Here is a 26801-nt window from a genome sequence, read left to right as displayed (position 1 = left end):
GGAACAACCACAACTCGGCCACAAAGTGGTAGGCCACATAAAATGACAGAGCGGGGTCAGCTGATGCTGAAGCACACAGTGTGCAGAAGTCACCAGCTGTCGTCAGAGTCAATAGCTAATGACCTCCAAATGTCAATGAGATTAGCACAACAACAACAAAGTGTAGAGAGCTTCATGGAATGGGTTTTCATGGCCGAGCAGCTGCATCCAAGCCTGACATCACCAAGTGCAATGCAAAGCATCCAGTGCAGTGGTGTAAAGCACGACGCCACTGGATTCTAGATCAGTGGAGATGTGTTCTCTGGAGAGATGAATCACACTTCTCTGGCAATCCGATGGACGTGTTTGGCGGTTGCCAGGAGAACGGTACTTGCCTGACTGCATTGCTGTGCCTGTTCAGCTCAGAGGGGACATTTATGAGAGAAGACGCCTTTTAGAGTCTCTTCTGCTTATAAAAATCTTGCCTGTCATTAGTTTTTGTAATCCTTAACTTTATTACCACTTTCATAGGTGCACATTAACTTTGAGTTTTCCTGGCATGCATGGGAGTGTGTGCATGCTGTGTGAATGAATTGCTTCTTTGAAAGGTCTTTGACCGGTTATGGACATTCAAGTATGTATATATTACTGATAATAAATAGGCTTTAAAGCAAGTCTGAACTGACTTCTGTAGTTGTAGTCACTGTGGAGCAATTCTTCCTCAAAATTTACATCTAAAGCTTTGACACAAAAGTCTGATCACAACACTTTCCTCTGTTCCCCCCTGCTTTTTGTTTCCAATAGAAATTAGAAGGCTGGCAGACAGTTGAGTCACTACTGATGAGTGGAGCTACAAAGAGAAAATGAAACCTAAGAAGCTTTAGCTGCAAATTTTTAGTATAAATAATTCTATAGTGGTTGTAGCTACATTTGTTAGTGAAGTCTTGTTTATTTATTGCTTGTTTATTTGCTTTAAAAGGACAACTCAAGCCACAGCTTCTTACTGCAGTTGGTAGTTTCAATATTAGACCCGTTTTGACTAGGCTGCTTCCCCCATATCGTACACGCCCATCGCAGGTTTCTGTTACTGGTGTCCCCAAGTTCACCTATTTGCGCTAGCCACTATAACTGATTATCTTTTAAAGTGGGGTTTATGTACAGTGGATATAAAAAGTCTACACACCCCTGTTAAAATGTCAGGTTTCTGTTATGTAAAAAAATTAGACAAAGATAAATCATATCAGAATTTTTTCCACCTTTTAATGTAACCTATAAGCTGTACAACTCAGTTGAGCAACAAACTGAAATCTTTTAGGTGGAGGGAAGTAAAAATAGAAAACTAAAATAATATGGTTGCATAAGTGTGCACACCCTTAAACTAATAATTTGTAGAAGCATCTTTTGATTTTATTCCAGCACTCACTCTTTTTGGATATGAGTCTATCAGCATGGCACATCCTGACTTGGCAATATTTGCCTGCTTTTTGGTGCAAAAACACTCCAAATCTGTCAAATTGCGAGGGCATCTTCTGTGCACAGCCCTCTTCAGATCACCCCACATATTTTTGATCGGATTCAGGTCTGGGCCATTCCAAAACTTTAATCTTCTTCTGGGGAAGCCATTCCTTTGTTGATTTGGATGAATGCTTTGGGTCATTGTCATGCTGAAAGATGAAGTCCTTCTTCATGTTCAGCTTTCTAGCAGAAGCCTGAAAGTTTTGTGCCAGTATTGACTGGTATTTGGAACTGTTCATAATTCCCTCTACCTTGACTAAGGCCCCAGTTCCAGCTGAAGAACAACAGCCCAAAAGCATGATGCTGCTACCACTATGCTTCACTGTGGCTATGGTGTTCTTTTGGTGATATGTGGCAGTGTTTTTGGAATTATGGCCAAGAAGTTCAACCTTGATTTCATCAGACCATAACACATTTTCCCACATGCTTTTGGGAGACTTTAGATGTATTTTTGCAAAATTTAGCTGGGCTTGGATGTTTTTCTTCATAAGAAAAGGCTTCCGTTTTGCCACTTTACCCCATAGCCCAGACATATGAAGAATATGAGAGATTGTTGTCACATGTACCATACAGCCAGTACTTGCTAGATATTCCTGCAACTCCTTTAATGTTGCTGTAGGCCTGTTGGCAGCCTCCCAGACCAATTTTCTTCTCGTCTTTTCATCAATTTTGGAGGGACGTCCAGTTCTGGGTAATGTCACTGTTGCGCCATATTTTCTCCACTTGATGATGACTGTCTTCACGGTGTTCCATGGTATATATAATGCCTTGGAAATTCTTTTGTACCCTTCTCCTGACTGATACCTTTTAACAATGAGATCCCTCTAATGCTTTGGAAGCTCTCTGCGGACCATGGCTTTTACTGTAGGATGCGACTAAGAAAATCTCAGGAAAGACCTACTAGAACAGCTGAACTTTATTTGGGGCTAATCAGAGGCACTTTAAATGACAGCAGATGTGTACTGACTCCTATTTAGCATGATTTCAGTTTTGTTTTTCAATTTAGTTGTACAGTTTAAAGGTAGAAAAAGTTCTGAAATTATTTGTCTGTCTCATTTTTTTTACCTCACATAAACCTGACATTTTCACTTTTTATATCCACTGTATGGAGTAATCTCCAGTGTATTCAGGCAGCTACCCCATGGTTGCAGTGATCGCATCTAATAGGATGTAGTCGCCATTCGGCCAATAATATTCCCACCTGACTCAGTCTATTTGTAAAGCTGGGTGGTGCTTGCAGGGCCACCCATGGCTTGAATTACAGCAGATTCCACAGGAATCGTCTGACATTTGACCTGTTTATGGTGGCCTTAAGGGTGCATTCATACCTTCAAATGCACATGCATTCTGATTAGATGTGAGAAACCCAGCAATTAGACTTTTTATATCCACTGTATCTAGTATTACTTAGAATGCAGAGTGTTGGGTAAAAAGGTGCCATAGTTTTGTGTACGTTATCTGTACAGAGGAATCTTAAAGCATAGAAATGGGCAAGCTTCATCCTCTTAATGCTTCTATTTTGCTGATAGCTGTCTAACTATCACTAGAGTTGCAGCTTTTTATATGAACAATACATAATTCGTTTTTTTCATTATTTATAGGTTGAACTTGAAAGAAAATTAGAATCCACAACAAAGTCCAAACTCCACTATAAACAGCAATGGGGAAGAGCCTTGAAGGAACTAGCTAGGATAAAACAGGTGAGTAGTTGTTTAATTGAAAATATAGTAACCACTTTAATAATTTCCTTTGGTTGCAAATGTACCTATAACTGTATTTGCCAAGGCATGTTTCTATCCCTCTAACACTGATTGGAACATACACCACACCATCATTGAGGGTTCTTTCAAACAGGCAGTAAGCATGCTACCCACTGAAATGTTATCTACGTTGGATCACTTTTCAGAGGGTGGTATGAGAGGTGTACTAGAAGTTCTACTGTTGCCCTTTTTTTGTTTTGTTTTTTTGTGTTCACATTGTGGCACTGTGCATTTGGTTCGCAGTTGCAGTGCAGACTTGTTGGGCTAGTTTGACAGGCGATACTGCCTGTCAAACTCTAGCTCGAGTTAAAAATGAGGCAGAACATCAGTTTGTGACTTGTGTACAGCCCTACTAGGCTGTAATGGAAGAATTCAGGTGGGTGTCCAGGGGTCAAGGAAAACTGCAGCTCAGCCACCTGTAATTGGGGTGGCTGCATTTTAGTAAAATTTTTAAGCCAAGAACATTTTCAGCAAGTACAGGGAACATTCCTTTTGATTGTGCCAGAAATGCAGTGACCTTATAATTTCCTGTGCTCTGAACTGAAAGCACATGTATTGTCTACCTTCCAAGTTATCTTTTGTAAACTACTAATTCCTGTCGCACCCTATAATGAAGACAAATAAATCCTGTTTGTATTCCAAATAAGCAGAGTAGCCTGGGAGGCAATCATGGCTCTCTCCATAGATACAATGGATGAGTGAGTGTAGCCACCTAACATCAGAAAAGATATTCAATTACCATGTAAAAATAAAGGTAAAGCACACTTGCCTTTCACCTATTCCCCATTCCCTCTCGTCACTTGTACTTCTCCCCTTTATCTTTTACTTTTGTTTGCTTTCTTACTTGAATTGGGCACTAATATTCATTTTTTGTGATATATTTTTTACTTCTCACCAGTGACAAGCTTCCCCACCTCTGAATGGGGAGGATGTAACATTGTAATTGTAAAGAGGTTGAAAAAAAATGTTATCTTTGTTTCCCCTTTTTTTCCCCCACCCTTTTTTAAGCTTCATAAGAAAATAGGTTCCAGGCCTTTCGGGTAATACTTTCTTTGACCCTTTGGAACCTGCAGATTGGAAACAACATTCGTTGGGGCTGTATATGGCTCAGCTGCATTGTTTTCCAGTTACAGTACACTTCTTTGACCGACTTTTCATTTTAGTCTATCTTAGCTATGACCTTAGCTGTAAGTGGCCTTGAGCCCTTTTTACTGTGTAAACCCTACTTGTATACTATTCTGCCTGAAGTGTTCCTGTGTGTCCTGGATACTGAGAGCGAATTAAAAAATAAAGGTTAAAAAAGCCACCACATCCAAGTACTTATAAGCTGCACAATGTTTCATTTTGTTTTTGCGTTTAGATGCGCTTTGACTTGAAGGTTAACCAGACACTGGGGGATATTTACTAAAACTGGTGCACACAAAATCTGGTGCAGCAGTGCATCGTAACCAATCCGCTTCTAACTTCAGCTTGTTCAATTGAACTTTGCCAATAAAACCTAGAAGCTGATTGGTTACTATGCACAGCTGCACCCGATTCTGTGTGCACCAGTTTTAGTAAATATCCCCTATTGCATAATGTACTGTATACTGTGGCTGTATAGGTGCTGTTACCTCCTGTATGTTATGTTATCTTAAAAAAATGAATATCAAGAGACGTATTGTTTTAAAAAAAAAAAACAGAAATAAGTAATTATTACTGCTGTTGGGCAGCAGTTTTAACTAGAGATTTGTTTCCCCCAAGTACTGTCCAATGTGTCGCACATATAACAAATAAGATGTAAGAATTTATGTCTATTGTTACTAAATGTTAATGATGAAACCCAATTGGTAGAAGCTTTACAGACTTGCCTCGCTAGCATGAGTGCCCACTGCCAACAGGGAATGAGTAATGATTTCCATTACCACGTTGTGCCTTTGCTAAGTCTGTTTCATGAATTATTGTAAGAGTTAGACTATAGAGTAAACATTTGGAAAAGCTGCCTGCTTTGTGATTTGAAAGATCCCGTTCTGTGTTCGTTCATTAAAAAAATAATAAATCTTGAGTTATTACTGCCACTTGAAAAGATGGTATAATGTTCAACAAAGCCAGACTGCAGATTTTTTTTTTCCAACTGGAGCTTGTGTTATGTATGGGTTTAACTTTAATCTCAGCTGAAAGTGTAAAAAGCTGTTAATTAAACATGGGGGGTGTAAAATGTAACAAGCTCTGGCACAATTTTTTATTTGATTAGTTGGTGTTTGTGTCTTCTATTTTAGCAATGTGTCTAACCATAGTTACTGGGGTTGCATCTCAGATTAATTTCATTTAATATTCAATGGAAGTTTATTTCATGGTATTTCTCATATTTTATAGAGTTTATTTTTTAAATGCCAGTTTTCTAATTAACTGTTGGTGGTCTGGTGCAGATCACAGTGCATTTGCTGTTAAAGTGGAACTAAACTAGCTGAGCACCAGCAATTGAAAACCCTATTTTAATTCATTTTTAATATTCACTGCAAACTCATCCATCCATGTCTCTATGCTTCATATTGTTGAGAATTCACTTTGAAAAACACACCCTAGCATTTCTAGCCACTGCTTGCTTGAGTAAGGGCAGATGTAGCACTTCCTGGAATTCATCTACCCTTAGCACATGCAAGCAGGAGGTTGTGCTTATCTGAGAAAACTCTTCTTCCTCTCCTCCAGATGAAAGAAAAAAAAATTCTCATGAAATGTATGACATCATTTTGGATTAGACAAGAAACCAGGAAGCAAATGAGAAAATGTGAAAAAAAAGTTAAAACAAGGAAATATACCATACATTCTAATTTACTAATGCTAGCAGCATAAAGAGAAAAATGGTCAATGTTGGTTAAAAAAGTTTTGTTCCACTAATGGAAAAGCTTGTCTCAGACAATGTACCTTTATGCAATACTGACAAACCAGTGGTTCTAAAGGCAGAATGTTTTTTTACCTTAATGCATTTTCTGTCAGTGGACACACAAAGCTGGCTTGGGATTGAGCCCTCACGAGTGTCCCCCCACAGCAAGCAGCTTACTGTGAGGACACTTGGAAGAGGGGAGGAGCCAGTAGTGCTGGTGGGGGACTCCAGATTAGGAGGATTGGGGCTGCTCTGTGCAAAACCATTGCACAGAGCAGGTAAGTTTCACGTTTGTTTTTTTTGTTTTGTTTTGTTTTTTTATGTACCTTTTTACAACCTCTTTAATACCAACAGTTTTATCAAACTGCCATTTCAGTTCTCTAGTGGAATAAAAAGCAAAATGGCTTTAGCACAAGGACAGTTTGAGAGTTGCAGCCAATGAACTGTGTTACTGGTGATCCACATATCAACACAGATCTAGGATGACACTTTTTAGTATATATGCTTAAATAAATGATGTTGCAAGGAGATCCACTATAAGTTACATACAAAGGTACCCATTTCTACAATCTGTCCTATTTATCACTGTGAGTCCCTATAAAGCATTGCAATTTATGCTCCAGAATACCCAGATGTGCACAGCTGAGGAAGATGTTGTCATATTGCTAAGTAGTTTGTGTCTGCAAATCCCTGCATCGAGAGCAGAAATAACGCAAATCTAGTTGAAGTGTTTGCCCTCTCACATGCAGGACAAATGCAAATATTGGACAGGAAATGGGCTTTGTTTTAATTATGTGCAAAAGTGAATGAGTCCTATATGAATTTTGCTTCAGATATTTGTGTTCTTTTAAATCAATTGGATGTACCACAATTGAAACCTGCTAGCTACTAATATGGCTGTCTAACAAATGTAAGGGGGTCACCATACAATTTACATACAAAGTGTATGCAGATGTAAAGCCTGGAGCTCTTCACTGTGCCCCCTTCCCTGAATTTATTCTGAAATTGGTCATTCACCATATAATTCCCACTGTATAACAAGGGAAAATATATATTTTGTAAGGATCAACCCTGTTTTATTGGGCTTATTTCATAAAACTAATAGAGATTAGTAGTAATGTGCAAAATGTAGCACCCAAACACAAATGATCTTTAACTGGAGCCCTTAGTATACAGAAATGTAATTTGTCACAGTGGGTTAGGTAATTTTGGGTATCATTATTGTTCAGTGTGTGTTGTTATTGAACAAGACTGTATATGTGTTATAGTGAAAATGAGATTCACCTCCTCTGCATTGTCTCTGTTCCATTTATTTCTATAAGTTTTGAGTATTAGAGTTTATTGCTAATTTCTGTCATACAATCAAATCATCACTGATTTTTAAATAAGTACAGTTATTTGATACCTTCTATAATGTATATTATGCTAGCTACAAGACCTTCTCCTTAAGAGAATGGATGTAAGAAAATATACAAATCACAGCCTATGAAAAGTATGGCTAAAAGTAATAGTTGTACGAAATTGTTGGTGGTGTGCAGAGCAAGACAATTGTGTGGTTTGGGATGTAAAACAGGGGAGCATAAATGTTTAATTATCTTGTGCTGTCTGGACGGTGCCTATCTCTCTTCCTTATTTTTTTAAGGGCAAGTAGAAGAAGCAAGTCCAGGTCATTTGTCGTGTAATCAGACAACAAGCTCTTTTGCTGCATTTGCTCAGCACAGATTTTTCTGTCTGACATCTGGACTTTGCTGCTCCTGTCCCGTGCTTATCCACTCACAATAATTAATTTGATTCATTATTAAGTCGTTTAGCCAAACATGGGAAGCAAGGCTTTGTTTAGAAATATATTAGTTGGGGTTTTTTGGGCTAGGTTGAAAACTGTGTCTTGAAACCATCCAGGCCCTCCTACTGGCTTGTCAGATCTGGGTTATTTTCAGAAAACTTGACTTGAGTTTCTTTAGAGAACATAGAATTATTTTCCCACAGACCTAACTTGGTATGTATGAGTGGGAGAGTGAGCAGTGGCCACTATTTAGTGATTGTTTAGTCTACTGTATGTGTGTTTACCCCTCTTCTCAGGATTTATAGGCAGCCATAGCAAAATAAAGATTGTGCTTGCTTGATTGAGGAGCCGCTTGTCCTTTACACTCACTCGACTGGCATGTCTAAACTGTGGATTTAACTTCTTTCATGCTGGTAGAAGAGGGAAACTGCTTTACAGGCAGAGCTTTGCTGACACCTGCAGCATGGAAATACATACATAAACTTAACGTTGAATTCAAGTTTGTTGAAAATTTAAATTGCTGTCTCTTCCAGGTTAACTATTGTGTATATATACTGAACATTTCAAGAATAGTTGATAATATAGTCACTCAAGTGGACTGGTATCACACAATCAGCTCCAGCCTATCCAGGCTAACTGAAGTCATTGGAATACATATGCAGTCCGATATTGTACTAGCCATACAAAACTACTGTTACAGCAGTTGTACTGGATATCTATATATGACTATTGAAAAGGCAAAGGAGTTAGACCCAGTACTCTCATTAATCAGCACTTGGTAGCAAACCCGGTCTGACATGTTCTTCTCTTCCTCTGTAGTGCACGTCTGTGTAGCAAACGCTTGTGTTTGGCGGTGTGGCAGTTGCTCAGCTATGCCAGCCTAGAGCACTGGAGAGGGAGGAAAGGAAGATCTTGAATATCTGACTGTTGGGTTGTAGTGTCACCTGAAGGATTAAAATGCTAGGTAGACATCTGCTAGAAGCGACTCAGATTTTTGCCTTACAATATTGAGTAAGAACATAAGTTCCCTGCTTGTTTTTTTGGGGGGTTTTTTCCTTCAATGTTCTAGACCTTCAGCAAACTTCTGACTGGGTGATAGGCTTAATATTCTAGAGCATTTTAGTCTCCCCAATGCAGCCATACAGTGCACTCAGATCCCTGCCTGTGTGGAAGTTTGGCTGCAACAGCCCTGTCCTGCATCCTCTGGTGGCCTGTGAGATATCTTCAAGGATTGACCACTGGTTGCTCTGTTAGTGTCTCTCTGGACTGTCAGAATTTCTGCTCCCGGGGAGTCGATGTGCCTCTGAAGACCGTCCCCCTAACATTTCTCACTTAAGGCAGCGAGTATGGAGACCCTCCTTTTTTCTTATTCCCTGAGCTTGCCCCCACACCTTTGTGAAATCTGGATACATAATCTAGTCATTTTGGCAGTGTACATAAGACTTCTTCCTTCACCTTCTAATAAAAGAAAATGGTCTCTGCCTATATTAAATCCATGTGCAAGACTCCTAAATTGAGGCTTCACCAGGTCTTTTGTCAGAGTCTTTGGTTCCTCTTGGTAAACACAAACCTCAATCTTTATTCCTTGTATGAGTAATTCATTTACAAGGAATGGGAGTTTCAGCTTGAACCTTTAACTTACCTAAGCTTTTCTGGTTTGTTATTATTTTGACGAGGAGTCCCTCAAAAAATGTATGTCTTACCCGATCATGCAATCACCAGGCTGAATAAGGCTATGGTAATTCCTGTGGAGAGGAATCTGTCTCCTGTCAGATTTCCATCAGTCATCTGGTTTGAACAGTCCAGTGGTGGTGCTGTATGTCTTCCATATCCTACATGGTCTACCTTCCAGGAAAGAAAACAGACAAGCAGACTACCTGGGTTACCAAAGCCTAGGCCAAGGACAGCTTAAAAGATCTTTGTTGATAGTGGTTACTTATCTGAAAGGCTGGAATCGCCCATTGCTTAAGGAGCCCATGGCAACCTCTGGAGGAACCATGGTTGAGAGAGGCTGATCCAGAAAATGGTTGTTAAGGTAATTCTATAAAAAAATCAGTCACAAACCAGAACGTGTTTTCGGTTCAGGACTACAAAGATATCAAAAGGCATGAGAGTTTATTTGGGCATTAAACATAGCCTGAAAGTATTGCCAAGGATTCCTGTTATCTCTAAACACTGAGACTTTTGGGAAAAGAAGTAAGCCAAATACACAAGTAGGAAGATGAGTATTCTGTAAAGCTATGGATGCAAATTGCTTTTGCCATGGTTGCCAAAGAAGAGAAAGTTGACATCTTGACAGCTTTAGAGCATAATGTCTTGCTGCTGCTTAAAAAATGAATTGTACATTAGAACACTAAACTGGTCTTACTTTTTGAAGATGATAATTTTTTCTTGGTGTCTAGTTTAGCTAAGAAAAACATTAAATCTGCATATCTGTTTAGCTTCAATTTCTCACTCCAGAGTTGTATACATTAAAAGGATTAGGAGTATTCATGGAAGCCCACGTGTGTAATAAAAATATTTTGAGGAAGAGGAGGATTTAGGGCCTGCAAATTTAAATTGTTTAGGAAAATGCAATATATCACATTGATTAGCACAACCACAGTTCCATAGGCCATTCATTTCTGAAAACATATACTATATAGAATTTTTCTTCTTTCTGCATTTTTATTGCATACATGAAGTGTTTTACCATGTATAGCTTTGCAAAGCAGCCAAGGAAGGACTAAGTTTCTGGACCAGCCTTTCTCAAGCAGGGTTCCTACCCTCAAGAGGTTGCCATGGGCTCCTTGAGCAATGAGTAATTCAGGCCTTTCAGATAAGTAACCACTGTCAACAATGATCTTTTATAGCTATTCTGTAAGGGGGGTTATTTCCAATGACCACAAATTTAAGGAGCATTCTTCCCAGTGACCATCACACTCATGCACCATGAGCTGTAGATATAGTCATTAGTAGAGGTTCTCCAAGCCAGCAGTTTTTTTTTGTTTTGTTTTGTTTTTTTTCAAGGGTTCCTCCATGTTAAAGTTTAGAAAGGCTGCTCTAAACTGTGTTCAACAAAAAAAATAAAATGGGCTGCTATCTTACTTTCTCCCACTCGTCAGTCTGTTAAAGGCCATCTCCAAGTTGGATCCCTCATCGCCCTTAGAGCACCACAATATCTTTTCCTTTTATTACATTTTGAAATGCATACCCTTTTTTTCACCAGTTCTTTGGTCCAGTCACATGACATGAGTCATAGCCTGGGCTAAAAGGAAGCTGGTTTATCCAGGAGAAAGACTAACACTGGATTGCATAGTGGTGGGGCAGTGCAAGAGATGAAATACGTGTGAGCTGTTTTACCTGCCAAAGGATTTGTATTACAGTCCATTTACACAGTCCCTTTATGGCAGTGGACAGGACCTGATCTTTCTTTGCTACAGTTTTGCTTTCACTACCAGTCCCCATTTCCACCCTTTGAACGAGACATTGAATGGGGAGTAAACACTGATAATTTCATCTCTCTCTCACTCTGCTCTCTCCTCCTATATGCAACACTCATGATTGTCTCTTTGTGCTGCCTCTTCCTTCCTCTGAGCTCTGCTTTCTTTTATTTTCACCTGGTGATTCATTCAGCCAGTAAATATATCTTGTATAAGAACAAGCTGTCCTGCAGATGTAGCAGTTACAGGGATGAGACAAACCATTTAACACTGACCGGATTTGCTTACAATGATAAGCTTTTATTTATTTATGTAAAACCTTTATCCCAAAAGGAAAAAGTTTTTTTTAATGTTATTTCTTATAAAGTGTTAGCTGGAGCCAGACTAATAGTGCTGATGTCCAGAGAAGCCCCCTGTGCTCATTCATCCAGAATGAAGGCACTCTAATACAGGAGGTGTGTTACTTGCCAGATCACCAGGTGAAAACCAAGGGGAACAAAGCCTAAAAGAAAACGAATGCAGCCACCATATCTAATGATTGGTAAACTGCAGTCTATTAAATTTTTTACTTTTAGGTTTATTACCACTTTAAGCTGAAGTTGAGCTTTAAAATAAAATATTAAAAAAGCTTATTTAAAAATGAATGCAAATGTTTTTTAAGAAGACAAAAATGCTTATTTGAAGAGCTCTATATATTTTTTTTTTTTCTTGAAACATTGCTCAAGACCCCTTTGCATCTTGTATATTTGTACAGTGCTTCAGTAAGTTTGCTGCTAGATTTCTGACATTTCAACACTGCCGGCAAACAATCTAGCACCTATCCAGTGTTGAAAATGTGATGGAAGCATAGAGTGCATGGCATCCTACTGTTAAAGAGCTCCAGATAAAGTGGCGGTATCAGCATCTCCCTGAGAGCCAGATAACATTTTATCTTGCTGCTATTTCACATATCCTGTGCTTTATGCTGCTGTTTAGTTTACTTACAGTAACATGAGTGGGGAAGTTGTTTTTGATGTAAAACACTGTGATAGTAAACAATGACCTAATATTAGTTGGCAGTTTTAGTTCTGTCATTTTTCTCCAAGCTGTCATACTGTTACATGTTGTATGATTGCAATTCTATAGCTGTATATACAGAGTGCTGCACAGCTACTGGACAATATTGCAGTTTTTTTTTATTTTATATAAATCAACCCAGGAAAAATGGGAACTACATGTGGGATGGCTAAATTTTATAACTTTTTTCTCAGTTGCGGCAGTCCAAAGCTGCTGTTTTTATTATTATTTTTTTTATTATTATTATAATAAAAAAGTTACAGATTTATTGAATCTACATAGCAAACTGTCTTGTTCAGTAATTATTATTGTAAATTGTATTTAAATTTGTCATATATATCATATGTGATTATTTAAATTGTTAGACTTGGCATACTTAGCCACAAATACTGGCTCTGCATTTACTACATATGAGTTTGTTTGAACTTTAATCATGTCCTATTTGCAAACACAAACAGTTTAATCGTCGGTCAGCTGTTGAAAAACCCCTTCATCCTCACTGCTTGTTAATGTAAGAAAGTCTCTGCAAATGCCTGAAAGTGCACCATAATAAATAGTCATAGTCGTGTTTTACACATACAGCTACAGTTGGGTCATATATTAATGACTCGGTCAGCTTGCCAAAACACAGAATGTATATAAGACAATAATTAATTTTCAGATGTAGCTTATATGAGTGAAAGATTGATGGTATCAAGTGGAGCCAGACATAGTTCAGAGAGTTACTAGGCACAATCCCAGAACACAGCAAACATAAGCTATCACAGCACCCCTTTCCATAATGTGTTCAATGTTAATACCTAACTTCTGAGTTGTAGCCGGGGTATTTGAGACCGGCTGATTTGTGGAATTTAACAGTGTTCTTAATGGACTGTAAGAATTACACATTCCCCTACTCCACATTATCTCTGTACCAGTTTGACTGGGATTTACATTGCCATGACATAGCGTAGTTAGTGGAAAGGTTTCTCGTGGGGTTTCAAGTTCACTTCATAGGCATGAAATATTATATTGGCTTAATAAATAACAGTAGACACTTTTAATAACCTGGCAAATTGCTCAAGAAAGTTTTCATGGTAAAATTCTATTTGACTGCAAAGGAAATGACAGATTCATTACTGGTTACTTGTATTACACAGCTAAATCGCAGTTCTCATAAACGGGATACATGCCTTTTAAATAATCAGGTATAATATATAATCCTTTTTTTGATATGATAATTGGATGTGTTCATAGCTGGTTTCTGTATGCTTTAGAATACTTTTAAGTCCGGATGATTTGAGGCATCAGCGAATGGGGGCAGCCTCCTGCAGCTAATCTTCTTTTTTTTTTTGTTTTTTGTTTTTTTCTATAGTTGCAGAGTATTTCAGGGCACAAGTTTGTTCATTTTATGAACAGAAACTGTCAGGTTTTGTAAGTTAGGACAAGTTTGGTATGAGCTTAGCATTTACGTGGGACTGCTCCCAAAATCATAGAGAAAAATTGTAATATCTAAATGCTTTGTGATACAGTTTCCTCAACTGACTAATTGGTATACAGTTTGAGCAATTTAAACATTTTTGTGAGTTTGCCTTACAGAGTTTAGAATTTTCATTAAATGGAATACACATATGTACTGTATAAATACAAAAGTTTACATTTGAAACATTGGCATTTATTGTAAGGCATGAGATCTCTCCATATGGAATTTTCTTTGCAATTTTGAACCTTGGTTTTTGTTGTTTCATTGTATAGTTTTTATTTTTTTTATTCGTTCTTATTTTCTTGCCGTATGGAACATTTTTTTTTTTTACTTTTTTTCTTTTTTTTCTTCTTCTTTATGAAAGCTTATTTATTGAAAATGGTTTTTCCAAGCTGCATATGTGGCTTTTAGTGTTCATTCTTAACTTTCATATTAAGGAATCTCAACGTAAACACAAAGGACTTAAGTGAAAGAATCTCATAGCAGTGAGATGTGTTTTGCCTCATTAAAATGAACTAGTGTAACATTATTAATTCTAATATATGTTTTAAAGGCGCATATGTGTTTGAGAAAAGAAAACCTGAATATTTGTAACAATTGCTGAACTTACAGGAGAAAATTAGTTTATTCAGAACAGGTAAAAAAAACATATGAGCATTTCAGACCTTAATAAGAAACACATTTCTCTCTTCCCTTGATTATTTTTGCTTTCTTGAGAAATAATTATGAGGTAATATTTAAATAGTTACTCAAATTAAACCATCCATTTTCCTATTTCTAAAATTGAAATTTAAACATTTCTTGTTAATTTTTCTTTTAATATTCTGTTATAGCGGGAGCAAGAGAATGCTATGGCACGTTTAAAGAAGCAGCAAGAAGAACTGGAGCAAATGAGGCTGCGTTATCTGGCAGCAGAAGAGAAGGACATAGTGAAGAATGATCGCCTGGAGCTAGAGGAGATCAGGAATGAACTAAATAGGTACGTTCAGCAGATTCATTGGTGATTTCACAATGCCTACTTGGAATTACATTGCACTCATCCCTCAATTGTTCTCCTCCTGTATGTTCTCACTCTGTGCAGAACAGCCAAGAGATGTCTTGCCTCCAGACATCCCCATTTATAGGCACTTAATGTATATGTAAACCCTTACCTTTTAAGACAACCCATTCAGTTTAAAATAGAAATGAAAGGCAAAACATTTGTGCATAGATAACCAAGATGTTGCACATTTACTGGTGTGTTTGGGGTCATTGTCTTGTTGGAACACCCATTTCAAGGGTATTTCCTCTTCAGCATAACGCAGCATGACCTCTTCAAGTATTCCGATGTATTCAAACTGATCCATGATCCCTGGTATGCGATAAATAGGCCCAACACCGTAGTATGAGAAACATCCCCATATCACGATGCTTGCGCAACCATGCTTCACTGTCTTCACAGTGTACTGTGGCTTGAATTCAGTGTTTGGGGGTCATCTGACAAACTGTCTCCGGCCACTAGACCCAAAAAGAACAATCCTACTTTCATCAGTCCACAAACCGTTGCACCATTTCTCTTTAGGCCAGTCAATGTGCTCTTTGGCAAATTGTAACCTCTTCAGCACATGTCTTTTTTGCAACACTGGGACTTTGCAGGGGCTTCTTGCAGATAGCTTGGCTTCACATAGGCGTCTTCTAATTGTAACAGTACTCACAGGTAACTTTAGACCTTCTTTGATCTTCCTGGAGCTGATTGTTGGCTGAGTCCTTGCCATTTTGGCTATTCTTCTATCCATTTGAATGGTAGTTTTTCACTTTCTCCCACGTCTTTCAGTTTTGGTTGCCATTTTAAAGCATTTGCGATCATTTTAGCTGAGCAGCCTATCATTTTCTGCACTTCTTTATATGTTTTCCCCTCTCCAATCAACTTTTTAATCAAGGTACGCTGTTCTTCTGAACAATGTCTGGAACGACCCATTTTCCTCAGAATTTCAGAGAGAAATGCACTGTAACCAGCATGTACAACATTTGCTGCCTTCCTTCCTTAAATAAGGGCAATAATTGCCACCTGTTTTTCAAAGAATGAATGACCTCACTAATAGAACTCCACACTGCTATTATTTTGAACATGCCCCTTTCAATTAGTGATTCAATTACACAGAATCAGCAGCATGCATGTCATGACTGTTGGGTCTGTTGGATTTCTATTACTCTGCTACACCTGCTAGTAAATTATTTGCCATGTAGAAATATCATTTCTACCAAAAACAGTGATTGATCAGGTTAGTGATGTCTGACTGGTATTATTTTGAACACAACTGTATACCACCCTGACCAATGTTTTCTTTCCCTTGGTCAAACTTCAGTTCCCACTTTTGTACTCTACAGTCCAGAAGCCAACCAAAACTTTGCTTTTGTTTGAGAATTTTTGGCATAGTCGTGGCCACTTTTGAGGCAGCTCTGTATTTCCAACTTCACTCTATATTATTGCAGCTCAACATTTTGACAACGTGAAACAAGAGCACGTTGTCTCTGGACCATCGCATTTTCCTTACCATCAAAGCTAGGTTTGCCCTGGCATGGTGGGTCACAAGTTAAATGCTGCAATCAGGAAAATCCTTTCTCCCAAAGTAACAATGGTTAATAACCTGTTGGGCTTTGTGGAGTCCTAGTTACCCTCTCGGTACAAGGGTCTTTGTTGTCAGAGAAAGTACATCTCTTGATCAAAATTCTGTAGCTCATTGTGATTAATTTATACCTTCACTGAGGAACCTCTCATCTGTAAAGTCATTCGTCTAGGAACCAGGCAGGCAATTCCATGGCAGTAAATTACATCAACCATCAGAGAGAAACTAGAAGTCTCTCAGCTGAAAGAAATGGATCTGATTCTGGCTTGAGCAGAACTTCACATTCCAGCCTTGTCTGACGTGACGTATAAAATTGGGAGGCAAACGTCCTCATCAGCCATCAGTGACTGAATTCCCGAGAATGGTCCTTTCACCCTGTGGTGTTCTGTGATCATTGATGCAGGTGGGAGTGTTTATCGCTTGCTGTACAGCATTAAGATGGAGGGAATTCCAGTGATTCTCTTCGCACTAGAATGGTTGAGATGCATGTGGAACTCTCCGTGAACCTTCTCAGATTGTCCACATCTTCTGTCCCAAGAGCCAGTTTACCATGCTGCTTCTTGGGTGCTTGACTTGACCGGGAAATCAAATTCTCACAAAGTCTACTATTGCACTTGGAAGACATATTTCTCATGATGTAAGACAAGGTGATGTGTGGTGAATTTTGGGATGCAGGGCCTTGCTGATCATGTTAGGCAGTACGGAAAATACAATGGGCTATCAAACCGTGGGGTTTGAGAGTAAGTTATCCGAGGTTGCCATTTAAGGAGAACCTAACTGAATTAAAGTGGTTCTAAAAGCAGAAGATTTTTACCTTAATGTATTTTATTCCTTAAGGTAAAAAATCTTTTGCAATCGACCCCTACTTACCTGAGCGTGATCTCGATCCAGCAATGTGCAAGAGAGCAGGAGCTTTTCTCTCTCTGCTTTCCCTCTCCTCATTGGCTCAGACACAGCAGCGGGGGGCCATTGGCTCCTTCATCTGTCAATCACAGGCAGTGAGGAGGCGGGGCAAGCCACGCTCTTTGTGTCTTTGGTAAGTAAAACGTGTTTGTAAGGGGTTAAATTATTATTTTTTTAAATAATAAACACTACAATTATGATATCCCTGTGCTGCTACCAACTTTTCAAAATATGTATGAGCGACAATAAATAACTACCACACTTTTGTGCCAGTTTATAGGTTCCACATATCTTAGTGCACTGTGTAAGCAAATCCTTTCCTTTTCATGTGTCAGGACCACGCTCTTCTCTGTGCATAATCCCGCAATCTTCAACCTTCAGTGCTTTATAGCTGTATTCCCCTACTTTGATGGACTTCTATAATCCTAGAAGATGAAATGCAGCATGTGTATATACACTGGATTTCCCAGCATTCCTCCAGTGACGCAATAACGCTGTTTGGTTCTATTGGATGCTGCTGCAATCACACAGGCAGTAACGAGAGATGGCCTCTCCCAGAACTTGCTGCCTATGTTGAATGATAGTCTCTTACTGTGAGCTGTTTTAAATGCTGATTTTAAATAAAGTAAGCATGCAGGTTAACCACTTGCACTCCTGAGGATTTACCCCCCTTAATGACCAGGCCTCTTTTTGCTACTCGGCGCTGCACTAATTCAACTGATAATTGCACGGTCATGCAGTACTACACCCAAACAAAATTTACGTCCTTTTTTTCACACAAATAGAGCTTTCTTTCGGTGGTATTTGATCACCTGTGCGCTTTTTATTTTTCACGCTATAAACAAAAAAAGACCGAAAATTTGGAAGAAAAACTATATTTTTTACTTTCAGCTATAAAAAATATATAGTAAACTCAAAGTTAGTTATAAATTTAGGCCAAAATGTATTCTGCTACATGTTTTTGGTAAAAAAAATCCCAATAAGTGTATATTGATTGCTTTGTGTGAAAGTTATAGCATCTACAAACTATGGTATAGATACTGTAATTTACGCCATTTGTTTGCTATACAGCGCTGTGCTAGTTTAACTGACAATTGCGCAGTCATGCAATACAATACATAAATTAAATTTGTCATTTTTTTCACACAAATAGAGCTTTCTTTTGGTGGTATTTGATCACCTGTGCACTTTTTTATTTTTGGCTCTATAAACAAGAAAATTTTAGAAGAAAAAAAATGTTTTTAAAAAAAACCTATTTTCTCATTTCGGCCATAAAAAATATCCAAAAAAACTAAAATGTCGTCATAAATTTAGGTCAAAATGTATTCTGCTACATGTTTTTGGTTAAAAAAATCCCATTAAATGTATATTTATTGCTTTGTGTGAAAGTTATAGCGTCTACAAACTATGGTATAGATAATGGATTTTACACAGCTTTCTGACTGCCCATCACATTTCTTGAGGTGCTAAAATACCAGGATAGTACAAACACCAGGATAGTACAAACACCCTCAAATGACCCCTTTTTGGAAAGTAGACACCCTAAGCTATCTGCTGAGAGGCATATTGAGTCCATGGAAGATTTTTTTTTTTTTTTTTCCACAAGTTTCTGTAAAATGACAAAAACATTTTTTTTTTACACAAAGTTGTCATTTAAATTATTTATTTCTCGCACAAGCCATGGGTATATGTGGAATTACACCCCAAAATACATTCTGCTTCTTCTACGGAGTATGGGGATACCACATGTGGGGGACTTTTTGGGAGCCTAACCACATACAGAAGCCTTAAAAGAACAAGCTATATGAGCGCTGGGTTGCGGTATGGATGGGGAGCTGCTAGCATAAAGAGGGAAACCTCAAGATCCTCCAGTGAAAATATAAACAAGTGAAAATATGCAGCACTAGAATGATAATGATGAGCAATAAATATGCGTATATGAATAAATATGAAAGTTGGTAAATGAAACAATGGTATTCAAAACTGGCGTTTAAGTCTTGACGACTTCATCCGTGTGTAAAGGTTCCATTCCCTGAGTACCAAGGAGTAGGTCTTATATACTCCAACATACAATCATTTGAGTTTTCTGGTTAGTGCATTGTACACCTATTCTCACAGCCACAGCAATCACGGATGCTCGCAATATTTATCATACGGACTAGAGCACAATTGTCACTAATTCCTAGATTGTAAGCTCGAAAGAGCAGGGCCCCCGAACCCCTCGTGTATTGTTTTGTTACTGTATTGCCTCATGTTCTGTCCCCCACTATAATGTACAGCGCTGAGCAAACCTTTCTGGCTCTATATAAATACTGTATAATAATAATGTAGTAATATGCACCTTATGGGATTTTACCTAAGACTGGTCTTTTTACCTTTTAGCGTTGTTAAACGCCAGTTTTGAATACCATTGTTTAATTTACCAACTTTCATATTTATTCATATACGCATATTTATTGCTCATCATTATCATTCTAGCACTGCATATTTTCACTTGTTTATACATACAGGAGCCTGAAATCCAATGACCACTTTGAAAGCCTGAAGGTGCTTAACTTCCTCATTTCACTTCCTCAATACCTATCACAGTTTCAAAGGCCCTGACATACCAGGATAGCCCCAAACACCCCTTCCCCCTTTCTGGAAAGTAGACACCCCAAGGAATTTAAAAAGAGGCATGGTGAGTATTTTACAGATCTCATTTTTTCTCACAAGGTTTTGAAATATAAAAAAAAAATAGAAAAAAATATGTTTTTGCTTTTTTTTCTTCATTTTCCAAAAACTTGTGGCAACAAATGAGATCTGCAAAATACTTACCATGCTTCTTTTCAAATTCCTTGGGGTGTCTACTTTCCAAAAAGGAGTCATTTGGCAGGGGTTAGGTGCTTTCCTGGCATTTCAGGGCCTCCGAAACTGTGATAGGTAGTCTGGAAGTGTAATGAGGAAATAAAGCCCTTTAAAAGCCTGAAGGTGCTTATTGGATTTTGGGGTCCTGTACATAGCTAGACTGCCAAAATGTCTCACACATGTGGTACCCCCATGCTCGGGAGATGTAGCAGAATGTATTTTGGGGAGTAATTCCACATATACCCATGGCATGTATGAGCAATATATCATTTAAGTGACAATTTTGTGTAAAAAAAAAAAAAATAAATAAAATGTAATTTTCCAAAAACTTGTGGTAAAAAATAAATTCTTCTATTAATTCAGCGTACCTCTCAGCAAATAGTTTGGGGTGTCTACTTTCCAAAAAGGGGTCGTTTTCGGGGGTGGGGGGCGTTTTATGCCCAGCATTAGAAGTTTATGCCACACATCAATCGCTCTTCTAACCACCTGAAGATCAAGCCTTTTCTGACACTTTTTGTTCACATGAAAAAAAATCAGTATTTTTTGCTAGGAAATTAATTTAAACCCCCAAATATTATATATTTTTTTAAAGCAGACACCATAGTGAATAAAATGGTGGGTACTACAATTTTTCATGGCACATAGTACTCGCACAGCGATTTTTCTAAAGCAATTTAAAAAAAAAAATACACTTTTTTACTTTTGCACAAAAACACAATATATTGGCATATATTTGGTAAGGTATAAAAGATAATGGTATGCCCAGTAAATAGATACCAAACATGACATGCTTTAAAACTGTGTATGCCCCGTGTGATGGCGATAAACTGCATACATTTTTAATATCCATAGTCAACACTTTAAAAGCCTTTAAAGCTACCATTTTAGATTTACAGGTCTAGAGGTCTAGTGTTAGAAATACTGCCCTTGATCTGATGTTCACAGCGATACCTCATATGTATGGTGCAACCGCTGTTTACATATGAGCACAGGGTCAACACTTGTGCACACAGGTGTGTGTGCATGGGAGGGGCAAGGTTTTTTTTTTGTTTTTGTTTTGGTTTTTTTTTTGTTTTATTTGAAGTTATTTTGATTTTTTTTAATTATTTTTACACTGTACCTTTCATTTTTTTTTTTTTTGATCACTTTTATTTCTATCACAGGGAATGCAAATATCCCCTATAACTTCAAAGGGCATTGTCATATATTTCTTTTTTGAGAAATCTGGGGTCTATCAGGCTCTAGATATCTCCTCTGTCCTTACAGTATCTAATCAAACCAAAATCGGTGTGATCAGATGCTTTCCCAATTTACAAATGGCGCTGTTTATATCCTGCAAAACTGTGATGAAATGCTCGTAGCTTCCGAATTCTTAGACTATAGAGATGATTGGCACCACTCTGGTCTCCAATCGGCTCTATGGTCAGCTGGCAGAAACACCGGCTGCATTCTCATGTTTCCCCGATGGCACGGGACTGCCCGAGAAGGCCGTGGAAGGCAGCGGGGGAGGGGGGCATCAAATTCCGCTAGTAAAAGAAATCCTGCAGCTAATTAGCCACTAGGATTGCTTTTACATGAAAGCCGATCGCCGGCTAAAAAAAACGATACCAGGATGATGCCTGCAGCTGTAGGCATCATCCTGGTATAACCATTCAAAGTCCAGTGATGTACCAGTACGTCGCTGGTCCTTGTTGGGTATATATGCTATGTTCTTTTTTTCTTTTTGTATGCAGCCAGTGGACTGAATGGGGAAAAAGAGAAGAAATCTCTGCCAGAAAAAGTGTGTGGTATGCCCACCATTAGAATATTCCACCCTGCATCCACCCACTTCTAATGGTGGGCACACATTTGGTCACACTTTGCCACATGCGCCAGTTCCAAGATTGTACAAATGTCTAAATAGTGGCACGCTTGAATAAAAATTGTCCACGTATAAGTGGTACCCCATATGGAAAAAGGATGACACCAAGTCACAAACTATCTTGCCACTGCTCCCCATGTAGTCTGGGTATCCGGGGGGGCTCCACGTGACTATTCCCTCGTAAATCTGAAACTTATAAGCATAGCCTGTTGTCCTCTCACAGGTCTTCTACATCTTGACCCCATATCTGGCACGCTTGCTGGGGATAAACTGTTTGAATGCTAGACGGCCAGAAAAATTAATCAGGGACTCATCAACGCAGATGTTTTTCTGGGGAGTATAGACATCTCCAAATTTTAGGTTAAGGTGATTTGCAAGGGGCTGAATTTTGTGGAGCCGGTCAAATTCAGGGTCACCCCGAGGATGACCGAGTGTATTGTCGTTGAAATGCATAAAACACATTATACTCTCATATCTATGCCTGGCCATGGCAGCAGAGAACACGGGCATAGGATTAATCGGGTCTGCGGACCAATAGAACCGCAAACAATTTCTTTTAGTAATGCCCATGTTGTGGGTTAGGCCCAAAACAAATTTAAATTCGGAAACTGTAATGAGTTTCCATGCGACTGGTCTGGCAATGTTTGAATTTGGGTTGGCGGCGATAAATTGTTGTGCATATAAATTGCTTTGATCCACAATCAACGCATACAGATATTCTGTGAAAAACCGCTCCAAAATTCAAGGAGGTATGTGAAAGACCAAGATGTACTAGACCGCTGGTACTTGCCAGTTCACCAAAAGGTAGCGTGGCACTAGTACTGGCACTCTGCTGCATATGAGAGTCATCAAAATTTACCGGAAAGTGCTAACCGAGATCAGGCCTGATTATGCGACCACTGCGGTTTTGTGTGCAATGTATCAAGTGACAGTGATCTACTGACACTGCACTTGCTGGAGGAGAACGGGGGTGGGGGGTAAACATATTGGCTAAACGCAGGTGCCGGGGCTGATCCCGCTAACACTGCGTTTTTGGAGACGCTATACTAATGTGAACGCTGGTATAGTGCTGATCTGATCAAAGATATTGATCCGTTCAGACACTATACTTGCAATGGAGGTTTATTGTGCATGAGCATTCTCCTGGCAATCAAGTGGTTAAATGTGATGACTGGTGTACTGAAGAGCAATCTGACACTATCTGGGAGGGGTGTGAAAACCAAGGGAGCACAAATTGTGTGTGTATGTATATATATATATGTATGTGTATGTGTGTATGTATGTATGTATGTATGTATGTATGTATATATATATATATATATATATATATATATATATATATATATATATATATATATATATATATATATAAAATATGATTTTTGCACACCCATGCCGCCCTGTAGCAGTATTTCTGCTATAGGGCGGTCAGGAAGCGGTCACAGAAGCGAGTTTGTGTTACGTCGCTGCGTTACTTTAACTGACAAATGTGCAGTCATGCAACACTGCACCCAAATTAAATTTACGTCCTTTTTTTCCCACGAATTGAGCTTTCTTTTGTTGGTATTTGATCGCCTGTGCGGTTCTTATTTTTTGCGCTATAAAAAAAAAGGCTGACAATTTTGAGAAAAAAAAACAATATTTTGGACTTTTTGCTACAAAACATTCCAGTAGAAAAGTTTAAAAATCTAATTTCGTTATAAATTTCGGCCAAAATGTATTCTGCAGCATGTCTTTGCTGAAAAAAAAATCCCAATACGTGTGACTGAATTGGTTTACGTGAAAGTTATAGCATTTACAAATGGCGGGAAAGATACTGGTATTTTTTTTTAATACTAATAATGGCAGCGATCAGCGACTTATGGCGGTGATCAGCGATTTATGACAGTGACCAGTGACTTATGGCGGGACTGCGGTGGACATTTTGACACTGGGGGGGAGCTGACTTGGGGTCACTGACTTCCCCAGTGACACCAATACAGTGATCAGTGCAAAAAAAAAAAAACACTAACGCTGTACTAATGGCACTGGGGAGGAAGGGGTTAACTTTAGGCAATGAAAGGGTTAACTGTGTGAGGGGAGTGTTTTACTAGGGGGTGGGGGATGTGTACTTTACGGGAACACGCTGATCCCGAGAGATAAACTCCTCTCTCAGGATCAGCGTGTTAGGAGCTGACAGGGAGCGGAGCTGCATTGTAAACCATGCAGCTGTGCTCTGTGTCACTGTTTGCTGGCAATTGCCGGGAACCGGCGGGTAATGACCGGTTGGGACCCGGTGATTGACAGCCGCGATCTGCGGCACGGGTAGGCCGGTCGCACGCCCCCTACCTGTTTTGCAAAATGACGTTTTAAAACGTGATTTTGCGCAACGGTGCCACCCTGTAGCCGTTTTTCTACAGTGGCTGGAAGGCAAGTGGTTAAGCATTGTGTTTATAAACATATCAGTGTTGTACACATGAAAGGATTTGGATACATAGTGTACTAAAGTGTGTGGAACTTATAGACTTGCACAAAATATGGTTATTGTGGGGACAGCAAAGTTTGGAATTAAGGAGGAACTTGACATGGACATAAGCCAATTTACCTATCAAGTTTTTATTACTCATGATACCCCTGCATTATTTCATTAATTTAGTGGCAGTAAAAAATGAAATAATGCAGGGGTGTCAGTCTCCTATTGGGTTTAATGCATCTTGGTGATGTCGCATGTAGATGACATTATTGAGACATAAATTAAGAACGAAGACTAGGGGCCTGAAGACCACAGCGACACTTGCTCTAAAAAAGGAGTAAGCCTAAAAGGAGAATAATAACTGAAGTATCTTGTGAAAGTAGTGTCTAATTTGAACATAATGGTAATGTTCTCCTAACCACTTGCGGACTGCCCAACCGCCTGTTTGCAGTACAGTACGTGTACGTTTCTGGCCTCTTCCGGGTACAGGGTGCGCATGTGCCTTTGCCTGCTAACTCCCCTTGTGATTGTACACAGCAGGAGCTTGGCAGCAGGTCCCAGCTAATGATTCATGACCAGGACCTGCTGATCAGCTGTGTCCAGTCACAGCCTAGAGCTCTGTATTGACAATCAACACAGGGCTCTGTACAGAGGGAACAATCTCTCTGCTTCTTTTTCCTACAAAACAGGGAGAAGAAAGAAATATATTTAGAAAGAGGCAGCACATAATACACACATTAACACTTGTCAGGTGCACACTAACCTCTTGATTATACGCGATGTAAACATTTTTCATTTATATAATAAATGAAAAAAAAACAGTAGTGATCAAATACCACCAAAAGAAAAGCTCTATTTGTGTAAAAAAAAAAAAAAAAAAAAAGATATAAATTCCATTTGGGTACAGTGTTGCATGACCGCGCAATTATCAGTTAAAGTAGTGCACTGCTAATTAGCAAAAAATGGTCTGATCATCAAGGGGGTAAAACCTTCCAGAGCGAAGTAGTTAAGGAAAGTGGGAGCTTTGAAGCCTAAGTGTCATGGAAACCTTCTTTGTACAGCCAATGAAATTGCTCCCTATTTCCACAAAAACAGGTGGAAATAGGGTGCAATGAAGAATTTGGAGTAAACAAAGATGCGTTGATATAAGTCCTTCAGAGAATTTAACAGAACCCCAGAAACGTAGAGAACAAGCGAAAATGGGGTTTACTGTTTTTTGGGCTTTGAGGCATCAGGCGCCAAGGACGGGTGGAAAGGGATATTTGGTGGCATTCTGTTGTATCCAAGGAAGCCCTTAATGCTATCCATACATACATTTTGAATAGAGTTTTTTGGTAGCTGTTTGGCATAGTGAGATGTCACATCATACATTTCTTGTTCCTATTTAGGTTAAGACTACAAGAAGACAGAAGGCAAGCCCCTGATAGTCAAAACACTGCTGATCAGAGACTGGCTGGTTCAGGGTCCCACAAACAGGATGAAGGTTTGGATGACTTCCTATCTCGACTAATTGAAGAGCGGGACACCTTGTTAAGGACGGGAGTGTATACTCATGAGGACCGAATCATTAGTGAACTAGATCGTCAGATCAGAGAAACCATGGCAAAAAGGAGCATTAGATAGTGCTTGTTTGTTTCATTTGACCACATGATATTGGTCAATAATAATACTGTACATAGACTCTGCTGTGGTTTTCACATTTTTTAACACAAAATAAGTATTTTTATAATGTTTTTAGTTTGTACTAAATGCCTCCTTTTATTTATAAAATTTATTCTATTCTGTACATTTGCATTATGTTCAGTTTGTTTTTTATGAATGCAGGAACTGAAAGAATTACTTATAGGTGTGCCTTGAAAAGTATATATTTTGTCTCCTATGGTTTCTTAACAATACTTTATTAAATTTGTCTGCAAAATTATGTCATGACATGTGTTTTATGGTTCTCAATGGCTGACCGTAATGCTGGTACCTGAAAAATGGCTGGATCATGACTGTTATCTAATGGCTGTGGCATCTCAAGCATTTGAAGCAAAGTGAATCACATCTCCAGACTTTAAGTTGGGTGTTTGTTCTCTAACAGTATCTTTTCTTCCCAGATTGACGTGAATTGCTATAAACTCCCCTAGTTAAGAGAAACTACATTTTATTTAACTACTAAATAAGTAGATCCTATGGTAGGCTAACATAGTTTCTGCCACATATTCAATAATGACGTCACAATGTCTCCTCTAAAAGTGAACCAATTTTGTAATGTGAAACCTATACAGAGATTTTTTTTTTCTCTCTTAC

The 26801-nt window shown here is 38.7% G+C and overlaps 1 protein-coding gene across 2 annotated transcripts in view; it reads left to right on the top strand.

Moving 5' to 3' along the window:
* Positions 1-26430, top strand: part of CEP120 (centrosomal protein 120) — a 150152-nt gene extending 123722 nt beyond the window's left edge. For both annotated transcript variants that reach the window (XM_089675119.1, XM_089675035.1), the window contains exons 18-20: positions 3096-3194; positions 14674-14819; positions 25898-26430. In XM_089675119.1, the coding sequence (XP_089531245.1) occupies positions 3096-3194; positions 14674-14819; positions 25898-26132 (480 nt within the window). In that variant the 3' untranslated portion in view covers positions 26133-26430. The remainder of the gene's footprint in view (positions 1-3095; positions 3195-14673; positions 14820-25897) is intronic.
* The last annotated feature ends 371 nt before the right edge of the window (positions 26431-26801 follow it).

This window comes from Staurois parvus, unplaced genomic scaffold (assembly GCF_062004578.1).
Source record: "Staurois parvus isolate SC_StPar_1 unplaced genomic scaffold, SC_StPar_1.0 ptg000004l, whole genome shotgun sequence".
NCBI lineage: Eukaryota > Metazoa > Chordata > Amphibia > Anura > Ranidae > Staurois > Staurois parvus.
This window is presented reverse-complemented; position numbering and strand designations above follow the sequence as displayed.